Source organism: Vombatus ursinus, unplaced genomic scaffold (assembly GCF_900497805.2).
Source record: "Vombatus ursinus unplaced genomic scaffold, bare-nosed wombat genome assembly UNPS02009205.1, whole genome shotgun sequence".
Classification (NCBI taxonomy): Eukaryota; Metazoa; Chordata; class Mammalia; order Diprotodontia; family Vombatidae; genus Vombatus; species Vombatus ursinus.
Window position 1 is genome coordinate 28,615,548 of NW_020948983.1, and position 23,365 is coordinate 28,638,912.

At 36.1% G+C, this 23,365-nt stretch overlaps 1 protein-coding gene across 1 annotated transcript in view; it reads left to right on the plus strand.

The window, feature by feature from the left end:
• BLM (BLM RecQ like helicase) overlaps window positions 1-23,365 on the plus strand; it is a 66,649-nt gene that overhangs the window by 12,981 nt on the left and 30,303 nt on the right. The window contains exons 4-8 of the mRNA XM_027852231.1: window positions 5,714-5,885; window positions 7,265-7,392; window positions 9,537-9,669; window positions 11,473-12,236; window positions 17,062-17,253. Of these exons, the coding sequence (XP_027708032.1) occupies window positions 5,714-5,885; window positions 7,265-7,392; window positions 9,537-9,669; window positions 11,473-12,236; window positions 17,062-17,253 (1,389 nt within the window). The remainder of the gene's footprint in view (window positions 1-5,713; window positions 5,886-7,264; window positions 7,393-9,536; window positions 9,670-11,472; window positions 12,237-17,061; window positions 17,254-23,365) is intronic.

A 23,365-nucleotide genomic window follows, 5' to 3' on the forward strand; every position in this document is an offset into this window, starting at 1 on the left:
TGTGTGTGTGTGTGTGTGTGTGTGTGTGTGTGTGTGTGTGTGTGTGTATTGTCAACCCTCTTTATAAGTGAGATTCATTTGATGCCAGCTCCCCACACCCGTTCACCTATGTTTATATATTTTTCTTCTCATGTAGCCCACTTACGAGAAATGGCAAATTCCATTGGTTTCGTGCAAAAACTTTTTAGTTTTTTGTGATAAAAATTGTCCATTTTACCTCCTGTGAACCTCTCTATCTCTCATTTCGTCATGAACTCTTCCCCTATCCATAGTTTCTTCCATGTTCTACCAATATTTTAAAAAATTGCAAATTAGAGATACCATAAAAGGAAAGTAATGCTGTAACAACTGAAAACAGTGATGCATAAGAAAAAAACAAAACAAAAGATTCTCCACAAGGACTACATTTTAATTTGCTTATGATGTCACACTTAACCCATTTGGAGCTTATCTTTGTATATGGTTTGAGATATTGGTCTGTACTTAATTTCTGCCAGACTATTTTCCAATTTTCCCATCAGTTTTTGTCAGATAATGAGTTCTTGCCCCGCTAGCTGAGCGCTTTGGCCTAATCAAACAGTAGGTTACTGTATTCATTTGCTTCTGTGTATTGTGTACCTAATCTATTCCACTAATCCACCTCTCCATTTATTCCCTGATACCAAATTGTTTTGACCATTACAGCATTGTGGTACAGTATGAGATCGGGTAATGCTGGACCCCCTTCTTTACCATTTTTTTTCCTTTGATTCCCTTGATATTCTTGAACTTTTTGTTCCTCCAAATGATTTTGTTATTACTTTTTCTAGCTCTGTAACATAGTACTTTGGTAGGTTGTTATGGTACTGAAGAAATACATTTAGTTAGTATTGCTGTTTTTAATCAATTTGCTTGACCTACAGGTTATTCTTGGTCATAAGCCTATATCTTTTACCGTTTTAAATATTGCACTCCAAAGACTTCCTTCATTTTTTGTAGTAGCTGCCTGGTCTTGTATGACTATGGTCACTTGGTACTTGAACTACTTATTTTTGAATACTTGCAGTATTTTTTATTTGATGTGGGAGCTCTAGATTTTGGCAGTGACATTCCTAGGATTTCCTTTCTGGAGATAATTGGTGTAGTTATTCTATCTTTGCCTCAATGATTCTTACAGATCTGGAGAGTTTTCGTTTATGACATCTTGAAATATGGTATCCAGGCTTTTAAAAAAAATTAATGGTTTTTCATAGAATTGAATAATATTTAAATTTCCTCTTTCTGACCTGATTTTGAATTCAGTTCTTTTTTGATATCAGATATCTTACCTTTTATTTTTTCAATCTTTTGATTTCATTCTAATATTTCTTGCTCTCTCCCAAAGTCATTGATTTCTGTTCTGTTCTAGTTTTCAGTTAGCCCATTTCCTGGGTAAGGTTAACCACTTTCCTCTTCTAATGTATTAATTCTCCTTACAGTTCTTTTCTCAAGAACTTCTTTTAATTATTTTATCTTTTGCCTCATTTCTTTTAGGTATTCATGTAGTGTTTATGGAGAATCTTTTGTTTTTTCTTATGCGTCACTGTTTTCAGATGTTACAGCATTACTTTCCTTTTATGGTATCCCCAATTTGCAATTTTTTTATATTGGTAGGTGTTTTCTTTGGTTTACTCATCTTTCCAAATTTAGTTCCTGAATTGGGACTTTCTGTCCCTACCTCCTGCAACACTTTTAACCGTTCCCCAATTGATAGCTATCTACTTTGTTTCCAGCTTTTTTGCTGGCACAAAAAACAAAAAAGCCTCATGAATATTTTTGATGTGTATGAGACCTTTTCTGTCTGTCTTGTACCTTAGCAGTGTGATCTCTGGGCCAAAGGGTATGAACGTTTTACTTACTTTTTTAGCATAATTCCAAATTGCTTTTCAGAATGATTGAATCAATTCAGAGCTCTACCAACAGCGTATTTAGTGTGTTTGTCTTTGTCTTTTCATAGTTCTTCCAACATTATTTCCTTCTTTTTTTTTTTTGCCAGTTTGCTAAGTATGAAGTAAAACCTCAGCTGTTTTCTGATTTGCAAACTGATTTGCAGTTTTCTTGTTATTTAGTGATAGCACTTTTTCTTATGGTTGTTTGTAGTTGCAATTTTTGGGAAAGCTGTTCATATCCTTTTGACTACTTATCCTTGAGGAATGGTTCTTGGTTCTCTAATTCTATACATTTTGTAGCTATCACATGTTTGATACAAACTTTTTTTCCTAATTGTTACTTTCTTTTCTTATCCTAATTGCATTGATTTTATTTGTGCAACAGCTTTTCAGATTCATATATGGTAGTCAAAATTCCAGTATCTTTTAACTGCTAAATTCAATAGTTTTCTCAAGCCTACTTTTCCTTGACTTCTCTTTTGACACTTGTACCAACTTCTGGATCTACTCTCTTCTCTTGGCATCTGTGATACTTCTCTGTCCCAATCTTTCTCCTAACTATTTGAGTGTTCCTTCTCAGTGTACTTTGCTAGATCATCATCCATATCCCAACCCACCCTCCCAGGTATGTGTCCCCTAATATTCTGTCCTAACACTCTTCTGTTCTTATATGCTTTATCTTAGTAAGATCATCTCTTCCATTCTCTCAAACACTTTCTTTAGTAACCTCAGAATTATCCTAAACATTTTCTCTCCTTTACCCTATACAATCAGTTGCCAAATCTTACTGATTCGGGGCAGCTAGGTGGCACAGTGGATAGAGCACTGGCCCTGAAGTCAGGAGGTCCTGAATTCAAATCCAACCTCAGACCAAACACTTGACACTTACTAAATGAGTGACCCTGGGCAAGTCACTTAACCCCAATTTCCTAAAAAAAAAAAAAATCTTACTGATTCTATCTCTGTGATAGTTCTCACACTTATTCTTGACTCTTCATTTACATTGGCACTAATTAGGCCTGGTCTCACCTGGACTAATAGCTGCCTAATTGGTCTCCCTCATTCCTGTCTCTCCCCATTCAGAGTTTCCAAAATAATCTTCCTACGACAACAACTTTATCATGCCATTTCCCTATTCAGAAATTTTTAGTGGCCCCTTATAGGATAAAATACCAACTCATTAGCCTGGCATTCAGCCTGATTCCAGCCTACCTTTTCAATTTTATTTCACAAGACTTCCTTTCATGCATTCTGCATTCCAGGCAGACTAGACTATTTATTAACTATTTCCCAAACTAAGCATCCTCTGCTTCCATGCATTCACCCCAGATGCCCCTGTACCTAGAATGTACTCCATCATTACGGCCTTTCAAAACTCCTACATGAGTCAGCTTACATATCACTTCTATGAAACCTTCCCAAATCCTCATAATTATTGGTATTCTCTCCTTCACATTACCTTGTATTTACTTACCTGTAGGAAACCTTTAGCCCTCTACTTAAAACCAATGGGCAGTAGCTCTATTTATGCCTGCAGTTGTGAAAACAAGACTTCAATTTGAAAGTCTTCAATGTCAGTATCTTAAAAGGCCACAGGATGGGGCTGTTATTCCATGAAAGTCTCTAACTATTGTAACTGGTGGGTGTGTGTGGGTGTGTGTGTACATGTACACACACTTATGTGTTGTTCTATAAGGTATCCTATGTAGATTTCTCTCCAGCTTTCCTTTATATGTATTTGTCTGTTTTGTACCTTTAGATTTCCCCTTTCTTGTTCCCTTACTGATATAGGAGATATGGCTGTTTAAAAAAAAAAAGTCATTTTTGTAGTCATACATTATGCATCAGTTCTGTATTTTATACATATGTCAGAAATTGTATCTTTATAAAAGTCCCCTTCAGAGCATTCACTTTGGGAGACTATGTATGTTTTACAATAATTCCACCATTGCTCAAAATGTTTTTAGAATTCCTCTTTTAGAATTGTCCTCACAATTTCTTGAATAAGAAAAAGGGATATTCTCTTGAAAGTCTTAAGCAATGCAAGTCTTAATGCTTTAAAGGTGAATTTGACTTAATGGGGGTGGGGGGGGAGCGGGGAACAAAAGTTTTTTTGAACCAGTGAAGTGGGTGGCCCCACTTGGTAATGTGTTCTTGGTCAGAGAACAGAGTGTGACTATAAAGTAAGGAAACTAATGGTTTTTTTTAGCTTTTTAAGTGTCTCTGAATATAATTCCAGAAATGTTTTTTGTAATGGCAGCATTGTTGTAATAAGCCTGCCAAAATGGTTGCTTTGAAGGACATTGATTTAGTTGTTTGAGTTCTGGTATGTTTATTTTTTAAAAATCAGTCTGGTTATTATACTTTTTACACATATTCTATTATTTGTTATTGAGTATAGTTTTATGTTCTCTTTCTTAAGTTAAAAAGCAGGTAGGCAGAATTTTTTTTTTCAACTAAATTAAGAAATTATACTATGTGTCAGCCATATTATTCAATATTGTTTTAGACTATTTAAAATAAGTAGACAGTATAAAATACCTGAGAATACACCTGCCAAAACAGACACAGGAACTATACGAATATAAACATAAAATGCTTTTTATACAAATAAAGTTAGATCTAAGTAATTGAAGTAATATTTATTGTTCATGGGTAGGTAAAGCCAATATAATTTTAAAAAATCACAGTTTTACCTAACTAATCTATTTAAAAACCATCCCAATTAAATTACTAAAAATTATCTTACTGAGTTAGAAAAAAATAATATAAAAGTTCATTTAGAAGAACAAAAGGTCAGGAACTTCAAAAAAACCAGAGGAAAAAAGATGTAAAGGAAGCAGATCTAGTAGTGTTAGACCTTAAACCATGTTATAAGGTGAGAGCATTGTTGAAGTGTAAAATGGATAATTTTGATTATTTTAAATTAAAATCTTCTTGTATAAATAAAACCTATATGGCCAAGAATAGAAGGTATGCAGGAAATTGGGAAAAAACTTTCATAGACAATCTTTCAGAGAGAATGGGATCAGGTTAGAATATTGCTATGGTGTAGGAAATGATGAATTAGTTGATTTAGAAAAACATGGCAAGACCTGAATTTATAAAAGAAGATATTATCCACCTTCAGAGAAACAGTTGACAAGTAGAAATAAGCTTAGTATGGTCTTACATATATGTGTATAAGTCTATATGTTTATATAGGTGTATGTTTATAGATATCTATGTATATTACATTGTGTGTGTGTGTGTGTGTGTGTGTGTGTGTGTGTGTCCGGGTTTAATTGTATGGGGGGGAGGGAGGAGAGTAAAGTAAAAAGTGCATAGCAGAGAACAGAAGAAAAGCTGGACAGCTTTGAAAACAAAATGTGTAGTATTTATTATATAAGTTTTCTTGAAATGGAAATTTATTGCTATATATTGAATCCTCTCCTGTTCTGCTCTGTATATGGCCGTTTTGTTATTCTTTTTTTATTTTGTGCTTAAGTTTAAAATAAATTTTAAAACTTTTTCTTAAAAAAAAGATTTAAAAAAATGTTTTTCAAATTATATGACCTTTTTCTATTCTTCCATCCCAGGAGGGTCAGTGGCCCTTAATAGAAAAAGAGTTCCCTGCCCTCTGGTTTAAAAGATATTATGAGAACTAAATAGGTTTTATTTTATTTATAAACATTAAAGCAACTGTACATATAAGCTATTTATGGATTTGAGGCTTTTCTTTTTAAAGATTCTTTTAAGTGCTCAAGTTACTATTGTCTTCTGTTAATTATGGAAATGATCTATGTTCATTAGCTGTTTTGTTTTAGATGACAATGAAAAGAAGAAATATCCTGATGGAATTGAGCGACATACAGTTGATGAACCTTTAGGTGCTAACTCTGAGGAATTTAACGAAGACGATTTTGATATAGATTTTATTCCACCTTCTCCAGAAGAAGGAGTGTTTTCTTCCTCTTCTTCCTCTTTGAGGTGCCTTAGGTAAAATAGCCAACTGATAAGCAAACGTTTCTGTTTATTATTGAGCTGCTTTAAATAATTTGACTTGGGTAAGTCGTGTTACATTTTCCTAATCCTGTACATTAGTGTGTTTTGTTTTCTTGTTTGCTCATTCTACAAAGAAAAAACCCCAAATCACTACTCAGCTTACACATTTAAAATCTTCATGGGCCTCCCAATTGTTTGGTGTGATTGGATTTATAATAAAGACATATTACAAAGAATCATTCCTGGGTTTCTGAGCCTAGTTGAAGCATCAGCAATACCCCCACCTTTATGTGTAGTAAGGAAAAAGAAGTACTTTGGCCTCAGTGAGGTAGGGTTGTCCCCTACTCTTGTTACTTTAAACATGACACATCATTTATGTAAGTGAAGTGAGTTGATATTCTAGAGAGGAATCTGTGGAGTTCTTCTGATGCCTGGAATTGCTAGTCCCTGTCATCCTCATCCTCCAAATTAGAGCATCACCAGCTAAGTGGTCTTTCCTTTTCCCAGTCTGACACCCTCCGTTGAGCGGTAGTAAATATGTTGTGCTGTTTCCCCAAAATGAGGATGTAGCAAAATCCCATTATGTTCCATAGCAGGAGACACAAAGTATTGTGTATATCCTACATCACCCCTTTTCTGTTCATGCATTTTTTAGGAGATGGTTGGTTAGAATTTGGAGGTTGTAAGCAAAGTCAAGGCATAATTGTTATTTGATAGGACAAGGGAACTATAAGAAGTTCCTCATCCCCTGCCCCCCAAAGAACTTGAAACCTTACATAATTTAAGTTTCACTTATAGAGACTTTTCTTTTTTAGATTAATTTTTATTGAAAATCTTTTCGTTTTGTATTACCTTCATTCTCATCCAATCTCTTCCTCTCTCATCCTAGAGTTATCCCTTATAAGAGAGAATAAAAAAGAAAAAGGAAAAAAGGGTTCAACACAACTAATCACATCAGTCATGAAAGTAGCTGCAGTGTTCTACATGCAGAGTTTCCCCTTCTGCAAAGGAAGTAGAGAGGCTCATTTTTATGCTAAAGAGAGACTCCTACATAAACAGCACAATACAGAATTCATTTATTAAGTGCTTGTCATGTGCGTAGGGCTAGGAAACTTGTTTCAAAAGATTATTCACTGAAGGAATTCATTTTGCTGGATCAACAAAACATTCTTGTTTTGCACCATGCATGAAATATGGAAAACAGCTTTGTTACATAGGGAACTTTTTCTGATAGTATTCCTGTAATTAAATTTTATCTGTACGTTATTGTCAGATCTGTCATGGAGGATTATCAGAGACAGAAATGAAATATCTATAGAAATATATTTTTGGTTAGTCCATGTTATATTTATTTTCTATTTTGTTATTTGCAGTACTCTAAAGGAGCCTTCCATCTGTGATGGGAAAAAAAATTCTACTAAGCTATCAAATTACTTTTCATCAGAATCTGAGAGAACAACTAGCCCACAGCCAGTACAGGAGACCAGTACAAAATATGATGGTATGAAAAACATTTTAGATAGAGCAAATGTTTGTTATTCCCATTTGAGGATGATGAAGCTGCTGAGTTTGTACAAAAGTTTATTTTCCATCTTTGGTCATGCTTTTTAAAGTATGATTAATTTTCCATTTCTTTTATGATTATTTTCCCTAGTTCTTTCACAGGCCATCACCCCTGCTTGACCCTTTAGTTAATCAGTTCAACTCAGTGTTATCCTCTACTCTTAAGTCCCTTGTACTGTTGTTGTAAAGGCCTTGAAAATCCCCAACCCTCGATTGCTACTACCGTCCTTTGCCTTGACTGTAGTAACTGGAGAAAGTCATGCAACCATACTGACTAGCCCACTGTAAATTTATGTTATCTAATCTCAGTTAGGCCCTTATTTTGGCAAGGCAATCCTTTTGTTCTTCCCTGACTCTATCCTAGTTCTCACATTGGTTATTCTTTCTTCTCTTCTTTCTTTAAACCTCCCCCAGCAGGAGTCAGGAAGACTGGAGTTCAAATCCAGCCTCAGGCACTTCCTAGCAGTGTGATCCCTGGACAGGTCACTTAACCTCCTTTTGCCATAATTTCCGCAGCTGTAAAATGGGGATAAAAATAATACCTCCCATGATCGTTGTGAGAATCAAATAACATTTAATAAAAGTGCTAAGCACAGTGCCAGGCACTTAATAAATGCTTGTTCTTCCCTCCTTCCCCAGTCTCACAGCTAAAGGAAGACCTCATTCCCCCTCTCTCAGTTGCCACCTACCTTTATTCCCACTCTCTTACGTTCAATCTGTCCCTTTCCTGCTGCCCAAGACAAGCCCAGACTTCTCCTAGACCTTGCCATCTCCTCAGGTTATCATCCTTCAGCACTCTTCTTTCTCTGTCAACTCTTAAAACATTGTACCATCTTTAAATGTTTTTTGGTGTTCCTTTTGTCTAGGCCAGATAGATACCTTTCCCTCCCCATGACTAGCAATTGGTCCTATTCTTCCAGAAGATAGTATTCTAGTTCTTGTGCTCTGTTTGGATCTTGTAACATATGTAACCAGAGATAGGGCTGACATGGAAACAGTATATTTCCCTACATCATTTCTCTCAGTAGGAGTGACCATAACACATAAGTGGAATATTTTTACCCTTTGATTATGCTCCCTAAGCATAGGGAGAATTGAGTACTACTAATAAATTAATTTTTAAAACCATACATAAGGAAAAAATTTTCATGACATTTGTAACTTTTACCATTTTGAATATCCTTTTGAGACAAACCGTGAATAACATGCAAAGCATTTTTCTCACAGAAACTTTGTAATGTAGGTGGTGCCGGGGTTTGGTCTCCATTTTACTATTCACTGTTGGCACAGAAGGTTATGGTTACAAAGCTAATAAGTGGTGGAACTGGAACTTCCATCAATGTCTCCTGACCATGAATCCAGGATTCCTTCTACAATGTCACTCACCACATCTGAACACAAAGTTTTTCTTGAAGAATATTATATTATATAGTTATTTTATTTAATTGGTTCTCCTATTTGTGGTTTCAGAATGTTTCATGACGTTAAGCTTACCTGATCTTTCTGGGCCTTTGTTTCAACACCTGTAAAATGAAAAGATTAAGATGATCCCAAATGTCCCTTCAAGCTCTAACCTATCATTCTTTATTCCTCTTTATTCCCTTATTATTTGGCCAGAAAGGTGAGCCAATATAAGCTAAGAAATGAGAACAAGTGTAAAAGATCTCATTTGTTTTTCATTTAGGCTATGAAAATAACATACATGATAACATACTTCAGGTACCTGGATTTCATTAGTGTGGCTATTCTCTTCCAATATTGATGGTGTGGCCCCTTTCACCTTTTTAGATCAACATCCCTGGGGACAAACCAATCGTAAGCCTCTCCAGACTTAACTTGACTGGTTCTCAAACCACAGAGCCCATACCCAAACCTTTACAGCTTGATAGCATCTCTAAGAGCTTGCACTATCCTGACATAATACAGATGTCATCAGAGTAGAACTTCAATGTAGGATGTTAATAATCTTCATAAAAAAATTTTAATGTTGCTGTTTTTAACCTTCTAAATAAAAAGAATGGCTCTTTGGTATATCTTAAAAATGTTACTTATTGAGAAACTCAAATTAGTGTTATTTTGCAGGTAAACTATTAACTTTGCAACAACAGCTTTTTCATGTGATGGAGGACATCTGTTCATTAGTTGATACTGTTCCTACTTATCAACTTCAAGGCTTGGATTGCGGAAACAAACTTCTTCAGCATCGAGATCTCAGGTGTCTGAATTTTTCTTATTTGGCATGCATATTCTGTCTATATACAAAATATTTGTGAGGTGGTGTAGGTACTCAAAATTTTTTAGTCTTTCAAAATACTTAAGAATAGGAGATATAGATACACACACACACACACACAAACACACAACATCCCTGTGAGTGTACTTTTCTGATAGTAGGTTTTTAGGGGCAAGAGGCTTGGGGAGCATTAGTCTTTGGAAATTATGGAAAATAACTATTAGTTTTAAAGGTGAGTAACAGGCAACTAAAAATTAGTTTATGTGAAGTGGGGAAATGAAAAAGGGCTTGTGCTGTTTGAAATCCCTCTAAGAAAAAGAGCCAAGCATTTAAGCCCTTTCTTCAAGTAATGGGACAGGGAAGGAGGTTGAGGGTAGTAAAGAGAGAGAAAAGAACAGAACAGGTCATTGTTCTGACCCACCTCCACCTCCCCCACACTCTTTTTAAGACTTTATTGAGACAATGGTAGTAATGATCCCACCTCTGATAGGACCAAAGAGTAAGAGAAAAATTCTGACTTTCAGTCTTTTTTTTTTAAAAATTTTTTTTAATTTTTTTTAGGCAATTGGGGCTAAGTGACTTGCCCAGGGTCACACAGCTAGGAAGTGTCGAGTGTTTGGGCTGAGGCCAGATTTGAATTCGGGTCCTCCTGACTTCAGGGCCAGTGCTCTATCCACTGTACCACCTAGCTCCCCCTACTTTCCGTCCTTTTAATACCACAAAACTACTTAAAACAGGTAAGCTATAGAGAAGACGAATAGCTGAAGTTAAGGGTATAAAAACAGGGACAACTAGGTGGTGTGGTGAATAGAGCTCTGGCCTTGGAGTAAGGAAGACCTGAGTTCAATCCAGCCTCAGACACTTAACCCTTACTAGCTGTGTGACCTTTGGCAGATCACTTAACCCCAATCGCCTCACCCAAACAAAAAAGAAAAAAAAGATATAAAAACAGCAATACTTTGAGTACAGTATAACAAACAATGTAATAATGCAACATATACTATATTATAATGTAAAAGTATCCAAAGAGTAGAATAACAAAGGGTCATTGTCTTCATAGAAAGAGAGCACATGCTACAGAAATAGTTGAAATTATAATTCCACGGTTGCCAGAAGTATACTGTTCATGTATTTTGATGTAAAAGGGATCCATTTTAATTTATGAAGCTGAGATATTACTACCCACTGTGAAGTTTTATTTAATTGGAAAAATTTTTTAAAAATCTAAAATGTTGGAGTTTTATCACCTCTCTCTGGATCAGTGGTCTCCAACTATTTTTTATTGCTGTACTTGTGAGCTTGCTCTTAAATAGATATATAATCTTAATTAAATTGCCCAAATAAGAGCTCCCAAGATCCAAATACCAACCAGCCTCGCCTTTTGTCTATCATCCCCAAATCCAGTCATGTGAATGGATAGATGTTTATGAGACCCATTAATCTTCCTTTCTCTACCACTATGATATGACAGCCCCACATTCCCATCAAATTTGCCCTACTTCTAACCTCTTGAAAATAAGCAAAGGTAAGTGCAGACCTCCATACCAAAATGTTCAGAGACATTGGCTGGGAATTATATCTAGATGATCTTAAATCAGCCAAAGTCTATGTAGTTACTATTTTAAATCATTACCTTTTTTAAAATACCCCTTTAGTTCAAATTTTTGAGGTAGGAGAAAAATGACTATTTCTTAGAACAGTTTGAGAGGTGGGGTGAATGAGAACAGAAAGTATATTTTTATAGCTGATAGATTTTGGCCTGATGTTATTTTTTTCTTTCTTTAGAAGAAAACTCTTAGCTGATGCAAATTCCAACAAAAATGACACTAGTCCTCCACCCTTGAATTGGATATACCAGCCTAATTCACAGGATCGTATTGTAAATGGCAAGACAGCTTTTTCCTTTCTGCATTCATTTCAAAAGGGTAAATCTCCCTTCACAGGAAATTTAGTAAAAGAGTTTAAATCTCCGCACCTTCCTTTTAATCCTGTCTCCACTGCTGATTGTCAAGAAAATTTTCTTGCTAAAACTACAAGGACGTTTCCAAATCTGGATGTTTCAGCAGGGATGCGCGGCACACAAAGAACTACTCCAGAAAAGTCAGAGCTGTCATCTGCTAAGACAAATATCTCTGAAAGAATATTATTCAGTTCCCAGTCACCAGAACCCTTTGTTAGTAGCAATTCCACTGAAATATCAAAGACAGAAGAGAAATATAAAAGGTCTCATCTCCTAGGCAATTTTCTCACAAGCACTGCTATAAAAGATCAGAATAAACACATTAATTTGGTTAATGACCTGAAAAGTAACAATTTTTCTGAAACCCAAGATATTGATATTTTTGATATAGATGATTTTGATGATTATGACTGGGAAAACCCAAGTTACAATTCAGTAGAGGAAGAATCATCCAAAAATATCTATCTGCCTATTCGGGAAGGTCAGCCAGTTAAATCATTTACAGAAAAAACTCCGATGACCAAGACAAACTGCCTCTCAGTAGTACCTGCTAACCAGAATAGAAGCATCTCAATCCAGAATTGCCCCGGTAAGTTAAAATGTTAAATGTCTGTGTGCTGATCTCCAAGATCCTTTAAACACAAGGTTCTGTGATTCTTAGACAAAATTGTCCAAAACAGGAATTTCATGGGCTAAAGTCATACCAAACTTTCAACTAAAAATCACATTATTTCTATGCAAGTTTATACTTGTAAATTATAAATCCATTCCCCCCAAAAATGTTATTTTGTGGCTTATAGTGACTGTAGTTTTATAAAATGTGAAATTATAATTGAGTCTTTTGTAATAAGAAGACTAACATCATTATAAGTGTTTTACATTTATATAATTTTTATTGTCCCTAAAACAATTAGGCTAATATGCTTTGGGGCCAGAAGAAAGCAAAAAAAATTTTTTTCATGAATTTTAATTGTGCATATTTTGAGATTACTAAATTGTTAAGGATCTAGTTAGACAGAAGTTGAAATTTTACATACTAAAAAATTCAGCACAGAGTGTAGCCCCAATGAGTTGTGGAGTCACAACTTTAATAAAAATAAATAAAACGGTTTATTTGTTAGGTATTCGAATCCTTGTGCAAAAAACTTGGAAATGTTAAATTAGCCCCTGAAAAGAGGAGTTACTTGAAAAGAATAACAGATGAAAGCCAGAACATAAGGAAACCTTACATCAGCCCTATAAAACTTTACAAGAAATTTTTTTAGCTGAAATAACTTTGTGTGCAAAATTTCATAAAATCTTGTTTTTAATGCATCAGTATCATGAAGATTCTGGTTTGTTTTTTTAACCTTTAAAATTGCACATTAATTGATTTATTTTTGTAATATGATGAAATAATGTGTCATAATTGATGTACAAAATATCTTTATGAGACAGTTGAGTGTTGCAGTTAGAGTGACTGCCAGAGCTAAGATTAGTGTATTTTGTTCTCTACACTGAACTATAATGGTGGCAGTAGGAATCAAAAAAGTCATTGTGAAGGAAGAATCAACAGGACTTAGTGACTAACTCACTGTGGGAGGTGAGGAAAAGGAAGGATGAGATGGCTGTAATTGGTCACTGAAAGAATGTTTTTACCTTTAACAGAAATGGGGAAGTCAGCAGGTGGGAACCTAGTAGGTGGAGCTGGTGATGTTGGGAGAAGAAGAATTCTATTCTCAACATGTTGAATTTAATGTGATAAAGCAAATGTTTATGGGAGAGAAGGCTTTTATCTGATAAATGTGTCACACATTTCCCCCTACTCCTTTGCTGTCCTCTGGAAATTTTATTATTACATTTAATTGTGCAAGAGTTTTTGGACTTTTGTGTATTCAGACATCCATCTCATTTCTAAAGACACCCTCTACTTCTTTCCTAGCCACAAATTTGTTTTCTTTCCACAGCTAGGATAAGTATATTGTCATATTTTATCGTAATATGTGTTTTGAAGTATGAGTTAAAGTTAATTTTTACCTGTGTTAATATCCACTGTCCCAATCACCTTTTGTAAAATGTGATTCCTTTTACTAATGATGTGTTATTTCAGGGTTATTATGTATTACTAAGCTCTATGGTGATACATAATCATGGTGTGTAGGTGATCTTGGGTTCTTAGAAGCTCTGCTAGTAGAACACAAGTTCTGGCAGGTTCATCCATGCTCAAAAGATGCTTAAAACTTCCTGAAGCCTTCAGGGCCACCTGGTATTTGCAAAAGACCACTGTGGAAAGAATCACAGTTTGTGCATCAAAGTTTGTTGTAGAAGATGAATACAGAAAATCTAAATTAAATCAACACATCTTGATACTTGGTGATTGCAAAGGCAATCATAGGTAAGAACATTGAAAAATTGGAAAGTATAGTTAAGGAATAAGAAGTGAGAGGCCAAAGATTTCTAGACCATGTGGAAGCCTGATGCCTGTATATCCTGAATACTTAGATAAAAGAATTGGAATAGACTAGACATGGGGAACACAAACAAAATCACCAAAAATAAAACAGGTTGTATTTTAATGTGTAGGAAACAATTCATATTGATGCAGAAATTTCTGAAATCAGTTTACCAGTCATACAACCAACTTGTTATACCAAGATATCAAAATTAAAAGTTAAGAGAAAGAATAAAAATGAGAAGATATGGCATGCAGTTGAGGCAGTTTTAACTTGACAAATTTAAGTATGCTGTTGACATCAACAAAAAAAATAGACATTTACATAGACTATTATAATTTTCTAAGGAAGTTTAACTTACATAAATCAGTTGTCATAATGAGAAAACCATTAAATTCTAGCCACTACCTCAACCGATAAACATCTGGTCTCCTTGCCAGACAGAAAGAGATAATGTGACATAAAGCTGAATGGAATATAACTCATTTGGTAAAATCTTATATTTAGGAGGATAGCAAAAGACTAGAAGTAGTGCCTCAAAACATCAAGAAGCACAGAAAGAAAGACAGATTTAAATGATATTTGGTGAGCAATGCAAGTAAACAAAGTCATCTCGCAGACATTCAAAGACAACAGGAAAAAATGGAAAAGATCTGTAAACATTTTTATAATAAGCTTCACTATCAAAGGTAGTGGAGCTACCACATTTAGTTTCTAACAGTGCCTTCCCAGTTGTGGGAAAGAGGGAATGGCACTGAAATAAAAAGATAGGAAAAACAGTTGGATCAAATTACGTATACACCTTGTGTATATACTTTATACTGTAGACAGACAGTAAAAATATGAAGGTGTTATGGGATAGATTATCAGGATATCTGAGATGGAAGATACCAACGGTACAGGAAAATCTGAGACGTTACAAAAAAAGGGAGGGAGATGAGGAAGCCAAGAGTGTGCCCATAGATTTAGAACTGGAAGGGACTTTGTAGCCATACGTTATGAGATAAGCCTCTGCCTTCATTAAGATCGGCCTTGATGAAGGTATAAGAATGGCATGGGCAGGCTTTTACAAACAATATTCCACAATAAACCATATCTTTATTGACACGATTGACTGAAAGTTATAAAGACAAAATCCCACTGTATTTGTTTTTTGATGATAGAAAAATTAGTTGATAAAGTAAAGCAAGACATTCCCTTAAAAGCTGTTCTCCAAAAAGCTACTTCCTGTATGTGTGAGAATATTGAAAGAATTAACAGCAGAGATAACCTCCTTTAACCTCTGATTATTAATATCAGGAGAAATATAAAACAATGAGGCATATGCTTACAAAAGGTGTTTGCCAAAATCACAATGTCCAACCTAGAGTCCAAGTAGAAGAAAAGCTTCTTTTAAATGGTGAAGTGTTCCAGATGTTCCTCTTTGTTGATGACATTGTGCCGATTGCATAAAGCCCTGGAATATTTTATATCCTCATAATTGAAATCCACAATCAGGAGTTTGGCCTTACTCTCCCAACACGTGCCTTTTATGTTCCCTGGCCCAAGCTGTAATGAGGACAGGTAAACTAATTCTCCAGATGCAAGGGCACAAGGATCCTTTTAGGACCTCAAGGGAGGATGAATAGAATATATGTTTTCTAATTACTTTGCTTCATCACTAGGAAAGATAGTTGGCACACCATTCAAACCCCCTTGGAGCTGAGGCCCCAACCAGGATCAAGCAGGCCCTGCTTCCTGGTACGCAGAATCCTTCCAAGTCCTCCATCTGGGTGGAAGTTAGATGAAGTGGATACTTCCCATGTACTACCTCCACCTCAGAAGAGCAATGAGTACACTGCCTGGACCCCCACGAGTCCTAGGCCACAATTCTAACAGACAGACCTTGATTTCAGAATCCGTGAAGGGCTTCAGGGGATGGAGCATATACTCCACAACGTAAGAGAGACCAGGGCACACTAAATGGTGTCTCAGGTTAAGAGGGAAGGTAGAGCAGACATCTAGGTTGGTCCAGCATGGGGAAGATTCATCCTGACAACAGACTTCCTACTTGCCCACCTGGATTCTTTTCTTCCCTTTTTCATAAGAGAAGGGAAATTTTTTCATGGCCAGTAGTTGCAGCAAGGAGAACTCAGAGGAGAAGACTCAACAATGGTAGATGCAAGCAGCAGTGGGAGCAGCATGACCAAACGGAACTCTTGGGACTATAGCCTTGTTCCCAAGACCTCTCCAAACCCACAGGATGTCTTGGAAGAAAATCAAAGTCATCCATCACCAGGAAAACATGGTCTACCTTGGAATCTTCCCATCTGCCCTGAACTGTATCCCTCCTCTACACCTGGAAAAGCAACTCTCTAGACCTGGGACCTGACCTCTAGAGAACATGACCCTGGCCTCTGACATGAGGAAAGATGGAAATTTACTAGCTAAATTTCAACCAAAAACTTTATATAATTGCTGGATGGAATTGGAAAAAATGAGTATCATCATTTAATAATAAGAATAGCCAACAATGAATACACTTCTTCCATCTGTAACTACATAGCTTTGTAAAATATCTTTTTCAGCTGTGACAGCCATTAAAACCAAATATCATAGAAAGAGGAGGGGAGTCAAAGTAGTTGGAAGAGAACAAAGGGAGTATCAGGAAAGCCAAAGGAGGAGAGAGTTTCAGAGACAGGATCAACAGGGTCACAGCATGTTAGGATTTGATTGCTTGATAAGGAGGCCACTGGTGGCCTTTTGAGACAACAGGTATCTCCTATGAGACCAGAAATTAGATTGCAGATTGCTGAAGAAGGGTAAGAAGTTTGAAGGAAATGGAGACAGAAAATATAACTAGTAGTTATAATATAACTAGTAGTCCTGAATGCTAAACCTTTCTAAGATTTGGGATATGGTATATAGCAAGTGAATAAAAATTCTGTCTTTTTTGCTGCAGATGTGCACTAATTTTCGTAATATTGATTCTTTTCTTACAAGACAAACTGGTACAAAATAGACAATCTAGAAATCCAGAACATGAGCGTTTCAAAAGTGTTGATTTTCCACATTCAAAAGAAATGATGAAGATTTTTCACAAAAAATTTGGCCTGCATCATTTTCGTACAAATCAGCTAGAAGCAATCAATGCTGTTCTGCTTGGTGAAGACTGTTTCATCCTAATGCCCACTGGTATGTATTTATAGATATGAATTGGTGGGAGTCCATTTGCAGATGTTAAATGAAAACACATCTAAACTCTTTAACAAGAAATTAAAAGTATATCTCTATAGTCTTTCAATAGCTGGGGATCTATAAAATACATTACATTTGTCCCCAAATACTCTGATCTTGTTGTTAATGTGGGAACAGCTGCCCTCCCACCCTGAATTAACTTGCTGTATTGATGTTGAATTGATTTGTTTCTTATGAAATCTTTCCCTTTTTCAAGCAGCCTAAATATAGAAGCTTGCGGTGTTTTTTGATTTTTTTGTTTGTTTGTTTTTTGTTTTTGCCTCAGATTCAGTACCCTTTGCTACTGTTAACTTTAGTTTTTAAAAGAGTTGCACAACTTATAGGGAGGTTATGGTGAATAAATTTACTATAAATCACCTTTGCCCTTTTGTATATTTATATAGGATTTAAACATTTAATGCTTCCAGAAAAGATTCAAGTTACCTTCTCACATATCTGTTCAAGACCTTTATAATAATGGACATTCATTCATTTTTTAAACTATTACCTACATTTTGGTTTTGGAACTCTTTAAAATCACCCAAGCACACTAGCCTTCACCTCCAACCCCTAATTGGCTGATGTCCAAAATAAGAATTTGTCGATAAACATCTAGCAAGTATTCCAGAAACAAGTTAATGGTTTTCTTCAAACCATTCATACTTATTCTATGACAGGGTAATATTTAACATTTAGTAACTATATTAAATTTTGGCAAAGCTGAAATTTTTAGACTGATTTCATAGTGCATACTGAATTTTAATCATTAACATTTCAAGTTTCATAAGCTTGCTTGTTATTTTCTGCCTTGCACTTAGTCATATCACAAAGTAAAGCCTTCCTTACTTGCAAATACAATAAAGAATATATAGTAAAACCTTTAGGCTCTAAAACTCCCTAGCATTGGCTCCCCACTCACTAGTGGTCAGACTAAACTTGAAAACCTGAGAATAAGCAGAGGATCAGTTTGTTATCAGGCATTCCCTGTGATTTTTCTCTGGTCACTTAAAGTGAAAAGCACATGATTTAGAAATGTGTATTACTGCTTTCCCTTCATCCCCTGCCCGATACAGAGAATACTCCTCCTTACTTCAAGAGGACATTGGAAATATGACATTAATAAGCACAATCCTTTCCTCTGTCAGTACAGTAAATTCTGTTATGTGTATTCTGTTAAGTGGAACTCTTAATTAGCATTTCTGCATATTTGTATTTATATATATCTCACGGTGATAACTGAAGCAAGTGTGTGGTGCAGGGGGTAGATGAGTTCAAAAACTACCTGAGAAATGTACTAGCTGTGTGACCCTGAACAACTCAGCCTCTCTTAGCCTCAGTTTCCCTATCTATAAAATGAAGGGGCTGAATTCTCTAAGGTCCCTTCTAGCTCTGAATTTATGAGCTTATTATGTGAAGAATTACAGCATTAAGGCACTGCTCAAAGGTCCTAACAGTTATTTTCATTTTTTTAATTGTCAAAAATTGTTTTTTTCTCCCCATCTTCCTCACCATTATCACTAACCCTTTGGCAAAAGAAAAGTAAAACCCTTGTAATGAATATGCGTAGTCAAGCAAAACAAATCCCCACATTGACCATGTCCTAAAAAAAAAAAGTCTCATTTTGCATATTTTATCAATCCATTAACTCTGTGTGAGAAGGTAGACAGCACTCTTGATCAGTCTTCTGGAATCATAGTTGATTATTACATTAATTAGAATTCTTAAGTCTTTCAAAATTGTTCATTTTTACAGTGTTGTTGTGATATAAATTGTTATCCTAGTCCTGTTCACTTCATTCTACATTAGTATATGCAAGTCTTCCTAGGTTTTTCTGCTCTTTTGTTTCTTACAGCCCATTAGTATTACATTACCTTCATAAATTATAATTTGTTCTGTCAGTCCCCCATTGATGGACATCCACTTAACTTCCAGTTCTTTACATAACAAGGAAGTTGCAAAAACCATTTTTGTACACAAATTACCTCCTTTCTTTGATTTCTTTGGGCTATAAGCCTAGTAGTGCTTAACCTTCTTATTTGAAGAAAAATATATTTTATTGATGCTTTTTTCCCCCTACTTGATATTTTCAACATTCATTTTTGTAAGATTTTGAGTTCCAAATTTTTCTCCCTCCATTCCTTTCCTCCCCCCTCTCCAAGACAGCAAGCAATTAGGTTATACATGTACATCATGTTAAACATATTTCCACATTAGTCATGTTGTGAAAGAACAATCAGAACAAAAGGGGAAAACTATGAGAAAGAAAAAAAATGAAATTAGCATGTTTCAATCTGCATTCAGATCCCATAGTTCTTTCTCTAGATGTGGATAGTATTTTCCATCATGAATTTTTTGTCATTGTCTTAGATCATTGTGCTGCTGAGAAGACCTAAATTTATCATAGCTGATCATTGCACAGTGTTGCTGTTACTGTGTACAATGTTCTCCTAGTTCTGCCCACTTCACTCAGCATTAGTTCGTGTAAGTCTTTACAGGTTTTTCTGACATCTGCCTGCTCATCACTTCTTGCAGCACAATAGTATTTTATCACATTCATATTTTTTGCCACCACAAAAAGAATTGCTATAAATATTTTTGTACATGTGGGTCCTTTTTCCTTTTTTATGATTTCTTGGCATACAGACCTAATAGTGGTATTGTTGAATCAAAGGATATGCACAGTTTTATAGCCCTTTGGGCATAATTCCAAATTGCTCTCCAGAATGGTTGGATCAATTCACAACTCCACCAACAATTCATTAGTGTTACAATTTTCCCATATCTTCTCCCATCATTTATCATTTTCCCAGTTGTTTAAATCTGACTTTGTTTGTGTGAAAAGTGTTTTATAATTGTATTCATATAGTCCCTCAGTTTGTCTTGGCTGGTAGACTTCAGAGTGTGGAATTTCTCTATCTCCTGCTGCTGGGATTTATTGGTAATATACAGAAATGCCAATGATTTATATGGGATTATTTTATCCTGCAACTTTGCTAAAGTTGTTAATTGTTTCAAGTAGTTTTTTAGTTGATTCTCTAGGATTCTCTAAGTATACACATCATATCATCTGCACAGAGTGATAGTTTTGTTTCTTCATTGTATATTCTGATTCCTTCAATTTCTTTTTCTTATTGCTAAAGCTGACATTTCTACTGCAGTACTGAATAACAGTGGTGATAAGGGACATCCTGAACTTATTGGGAAAGCTTCAGCTTATCCGCATTGCATATTTGCTGATGATTTTAGATAGATACTACTTACCATTTTAAGAAAAACTCCATTTACTCAATGCTCTCTAGTGTTTTTAATAGGAATGGGTACTGTATTTTGTCAAGCTTTTTTTACATTAAGATAATCATGATTTCTGTTTTCCTAATATTGAACCAGCCCTGCATTACTGGTATAAATCTCACCTGGTCATAGTGTATTATCCTTGTGATAAATTGCTGTCATCTGTTTGCTAATACTTTATTTAAAATTTTTGCATCAATATTCATTAGGGAAATTGGTCTATAATTTTCTTTCGCTGTTTTGATTCTTTTTCTTTTCTTTTTTTTTTTTAACATGTGTTTTTAAAACTTTGGGTTACAAATTTTCTCCCTTCCTCCTTCCCCACCCACCTTCATTGAAAAGGCAAACATCTCGATACAGGTTATAGATATGTAGTCATGCAAAACACTTCCATAATAGTCCTGTTGTGAAAAACTAAGTATATTTCCCTTCATCCTATCGTACCCCCCATTTATTCTATTCTCTCTTTTGACCCTGTCCCTCCTCAGAAGTGTTTGCTTTTGATTATCCCCTCCCCCAGTCTGCCCTCCCCTCTATCGACCCACTGCACTCTTGTCCCCTTTCCCCCTTATTTTCCTGTAGGGTAAGATAGATTTCCATACCCCATTGTGTATGTTATTCCCTCCTTAAGCCAAGTCCTATGAGAATAAGATTCACTCATTCCCTCTCACCTCCCCCCATTTCCCCTCCACTGTAAAAGCGTTTTCTTGTCTGTTTCATGTGGGATATTTTACCCTCTTCTACTTCTGCCTTTGTCCTTCTCCCAGTATAATCCTCTGTCATCCCTTAATTTTATTTTCCAGATATCACCCCTTCATCTTCAACACCCCCTGAGCCCTCTATCTATCTATACATACGTATAATTTTTTCCCCTCCAACTACCCTAATACTGACAAAGGACTCATGAGTTTACAAATATCATGTTTCCCTGCAGGAATGTAAACAGTTCAGCCTTAATAAGTCTCTTATGATTTCTCTTTCCTGTTTACTTCTTCCATGTTTCACTTGAGTCTTGTATTTGAAAGTCAAATTTTTTATTCAGCTCTGGTCTTTTCCTCAGGAATGCTTGAAAGTCCCCTATTTCATTGAATGACCATTTTTTACCCTGAAGGGTTATACTCAGTTTTGCTGAGTAGGTGATTCTAGGTTGTAGTCCTAACTCCTTTGCCCTCTGGACCCTTAATGTAGAAGCTGCTAAATCTTGTGTTACTCTGATTGTGTTTCCACAGTACTTGAATTGTTTCCTTCTGGCTGCTTACAATATCTTCTTGACCTGGGGATTCTGGAATTTGGCTACAATATTCCTAGGAGTTTTCCTTTGGGGATCTCTTTCAGGAGGTGATCAGTAGATTCTTTCAATTTCTATTTTGCCCTCTGGTTTTAAAATATCAAGGCAGTTTTCCTTGATAATTTCTTGAAAGATGATGTCTAGGCTCTTTTTTTGATCATGGCTTTCAGATAGTCCAATAATTTTTAAGTTCTCTCTCCTGGATCTGTTTTCCAGGTCAGTTGTTTTTCCAGTGAGATATTTCACATTCTCTTCTATTTTTTCATTCCTTTTGATTAGTGTTACAGTGCTTTGATTTCTCAAATTGTCCCTATCTTCCAATTTCTCCACTCTAATTTTTAAGGAAGTATTTTCTTCAGTAAGCTTTTGGATTTCCTTTTCCATTTGGCCAGTTTTGCTTTTTTTTAGGGCATTCTTCTCCTTATTGGCTTTTTGGACCTCTTTTGCCATTTGGGTTAGGCTATTTTTTAAGGTGTTATTTTCTTCAGTATTTTTTTTGGGTCTCCTTTAGCATCACTCTCAGTTTTTCCTCTACTTCTCTTACTTGCTTCTCAAAATTCTTTTTGAGCTCTTCCATGGCCTGGGACCAATTCATAATTTTCTTAGAGGCTTTGGATGTAGGAGCTTTGGCTTTGTTGTCTTCTGGTTATATGTTTTGATCTTCTTTGTCACCAAAGTAAGAAAATATAGTCTGACCCTTTTTGCACTGCTTGCTCATGATCTCGCCCATTTACTTGAGTTATAAACTCTTTCTTAAGGTAGGAGTCTGTTTCCAGTGTGGAGAATGTACTGTCCCAAGCTTCAGGGGTTTTGTGCAGCTGTTTTCAGAGATACTTCTAGGGACCTGTAAATTTTCAATTCTTCCAAGGTGCAATGATCAAGGGCGAGGTGTTTGCTCCTTTCCTGGCCTGTGCTCTCATCTATGAGCACTCTTTTCTGTCTTGGAACTGTGAGGAGGGTTTCCTTACCACAGCCACTACAAGCTCCACCACACCAGCGCCCCTTCTCGTCCCAGGACTGCCACCCAGAACCGTGACCCAGATCCAAGCATGGGTAAAGCAAGAGATTCCTGTCTCAGCACAGGCAAAGAGATCCCTGCAGTCCCACTCTGATCAGCCACTTGATTCCCCCTCAGTCTGTGTGGGCCGGAAGCTCAGGGGGCAGCCTCAGCCCGAGCTCAGGACTTGCGGCTGAGACCTAGCTTCTCTCTCACCTAGTCACACTTTTCCCACTGACCTTCCAAGTTGTCTCTGGCGTTCATGGGTTGAGAAGTGTGGAAACTGCCACAGCTGCCCGCCATTCAGTCCTCTGAGGCCTGTTCCAGGTTCGCTGTGGCCTACGCGCCCACGCCAAACTGTGCTCCTCTCCCAGCCTAGCGCAATATACCTTTCTGATCAGCCATCCAGGCTGTCTTTGGCTGGAAATTTCAGTTTCACTCTGTCTTTTTGTGGGTTCTGCTGCTTTAGAATTTGTTTAGAGCCATTTTTCATG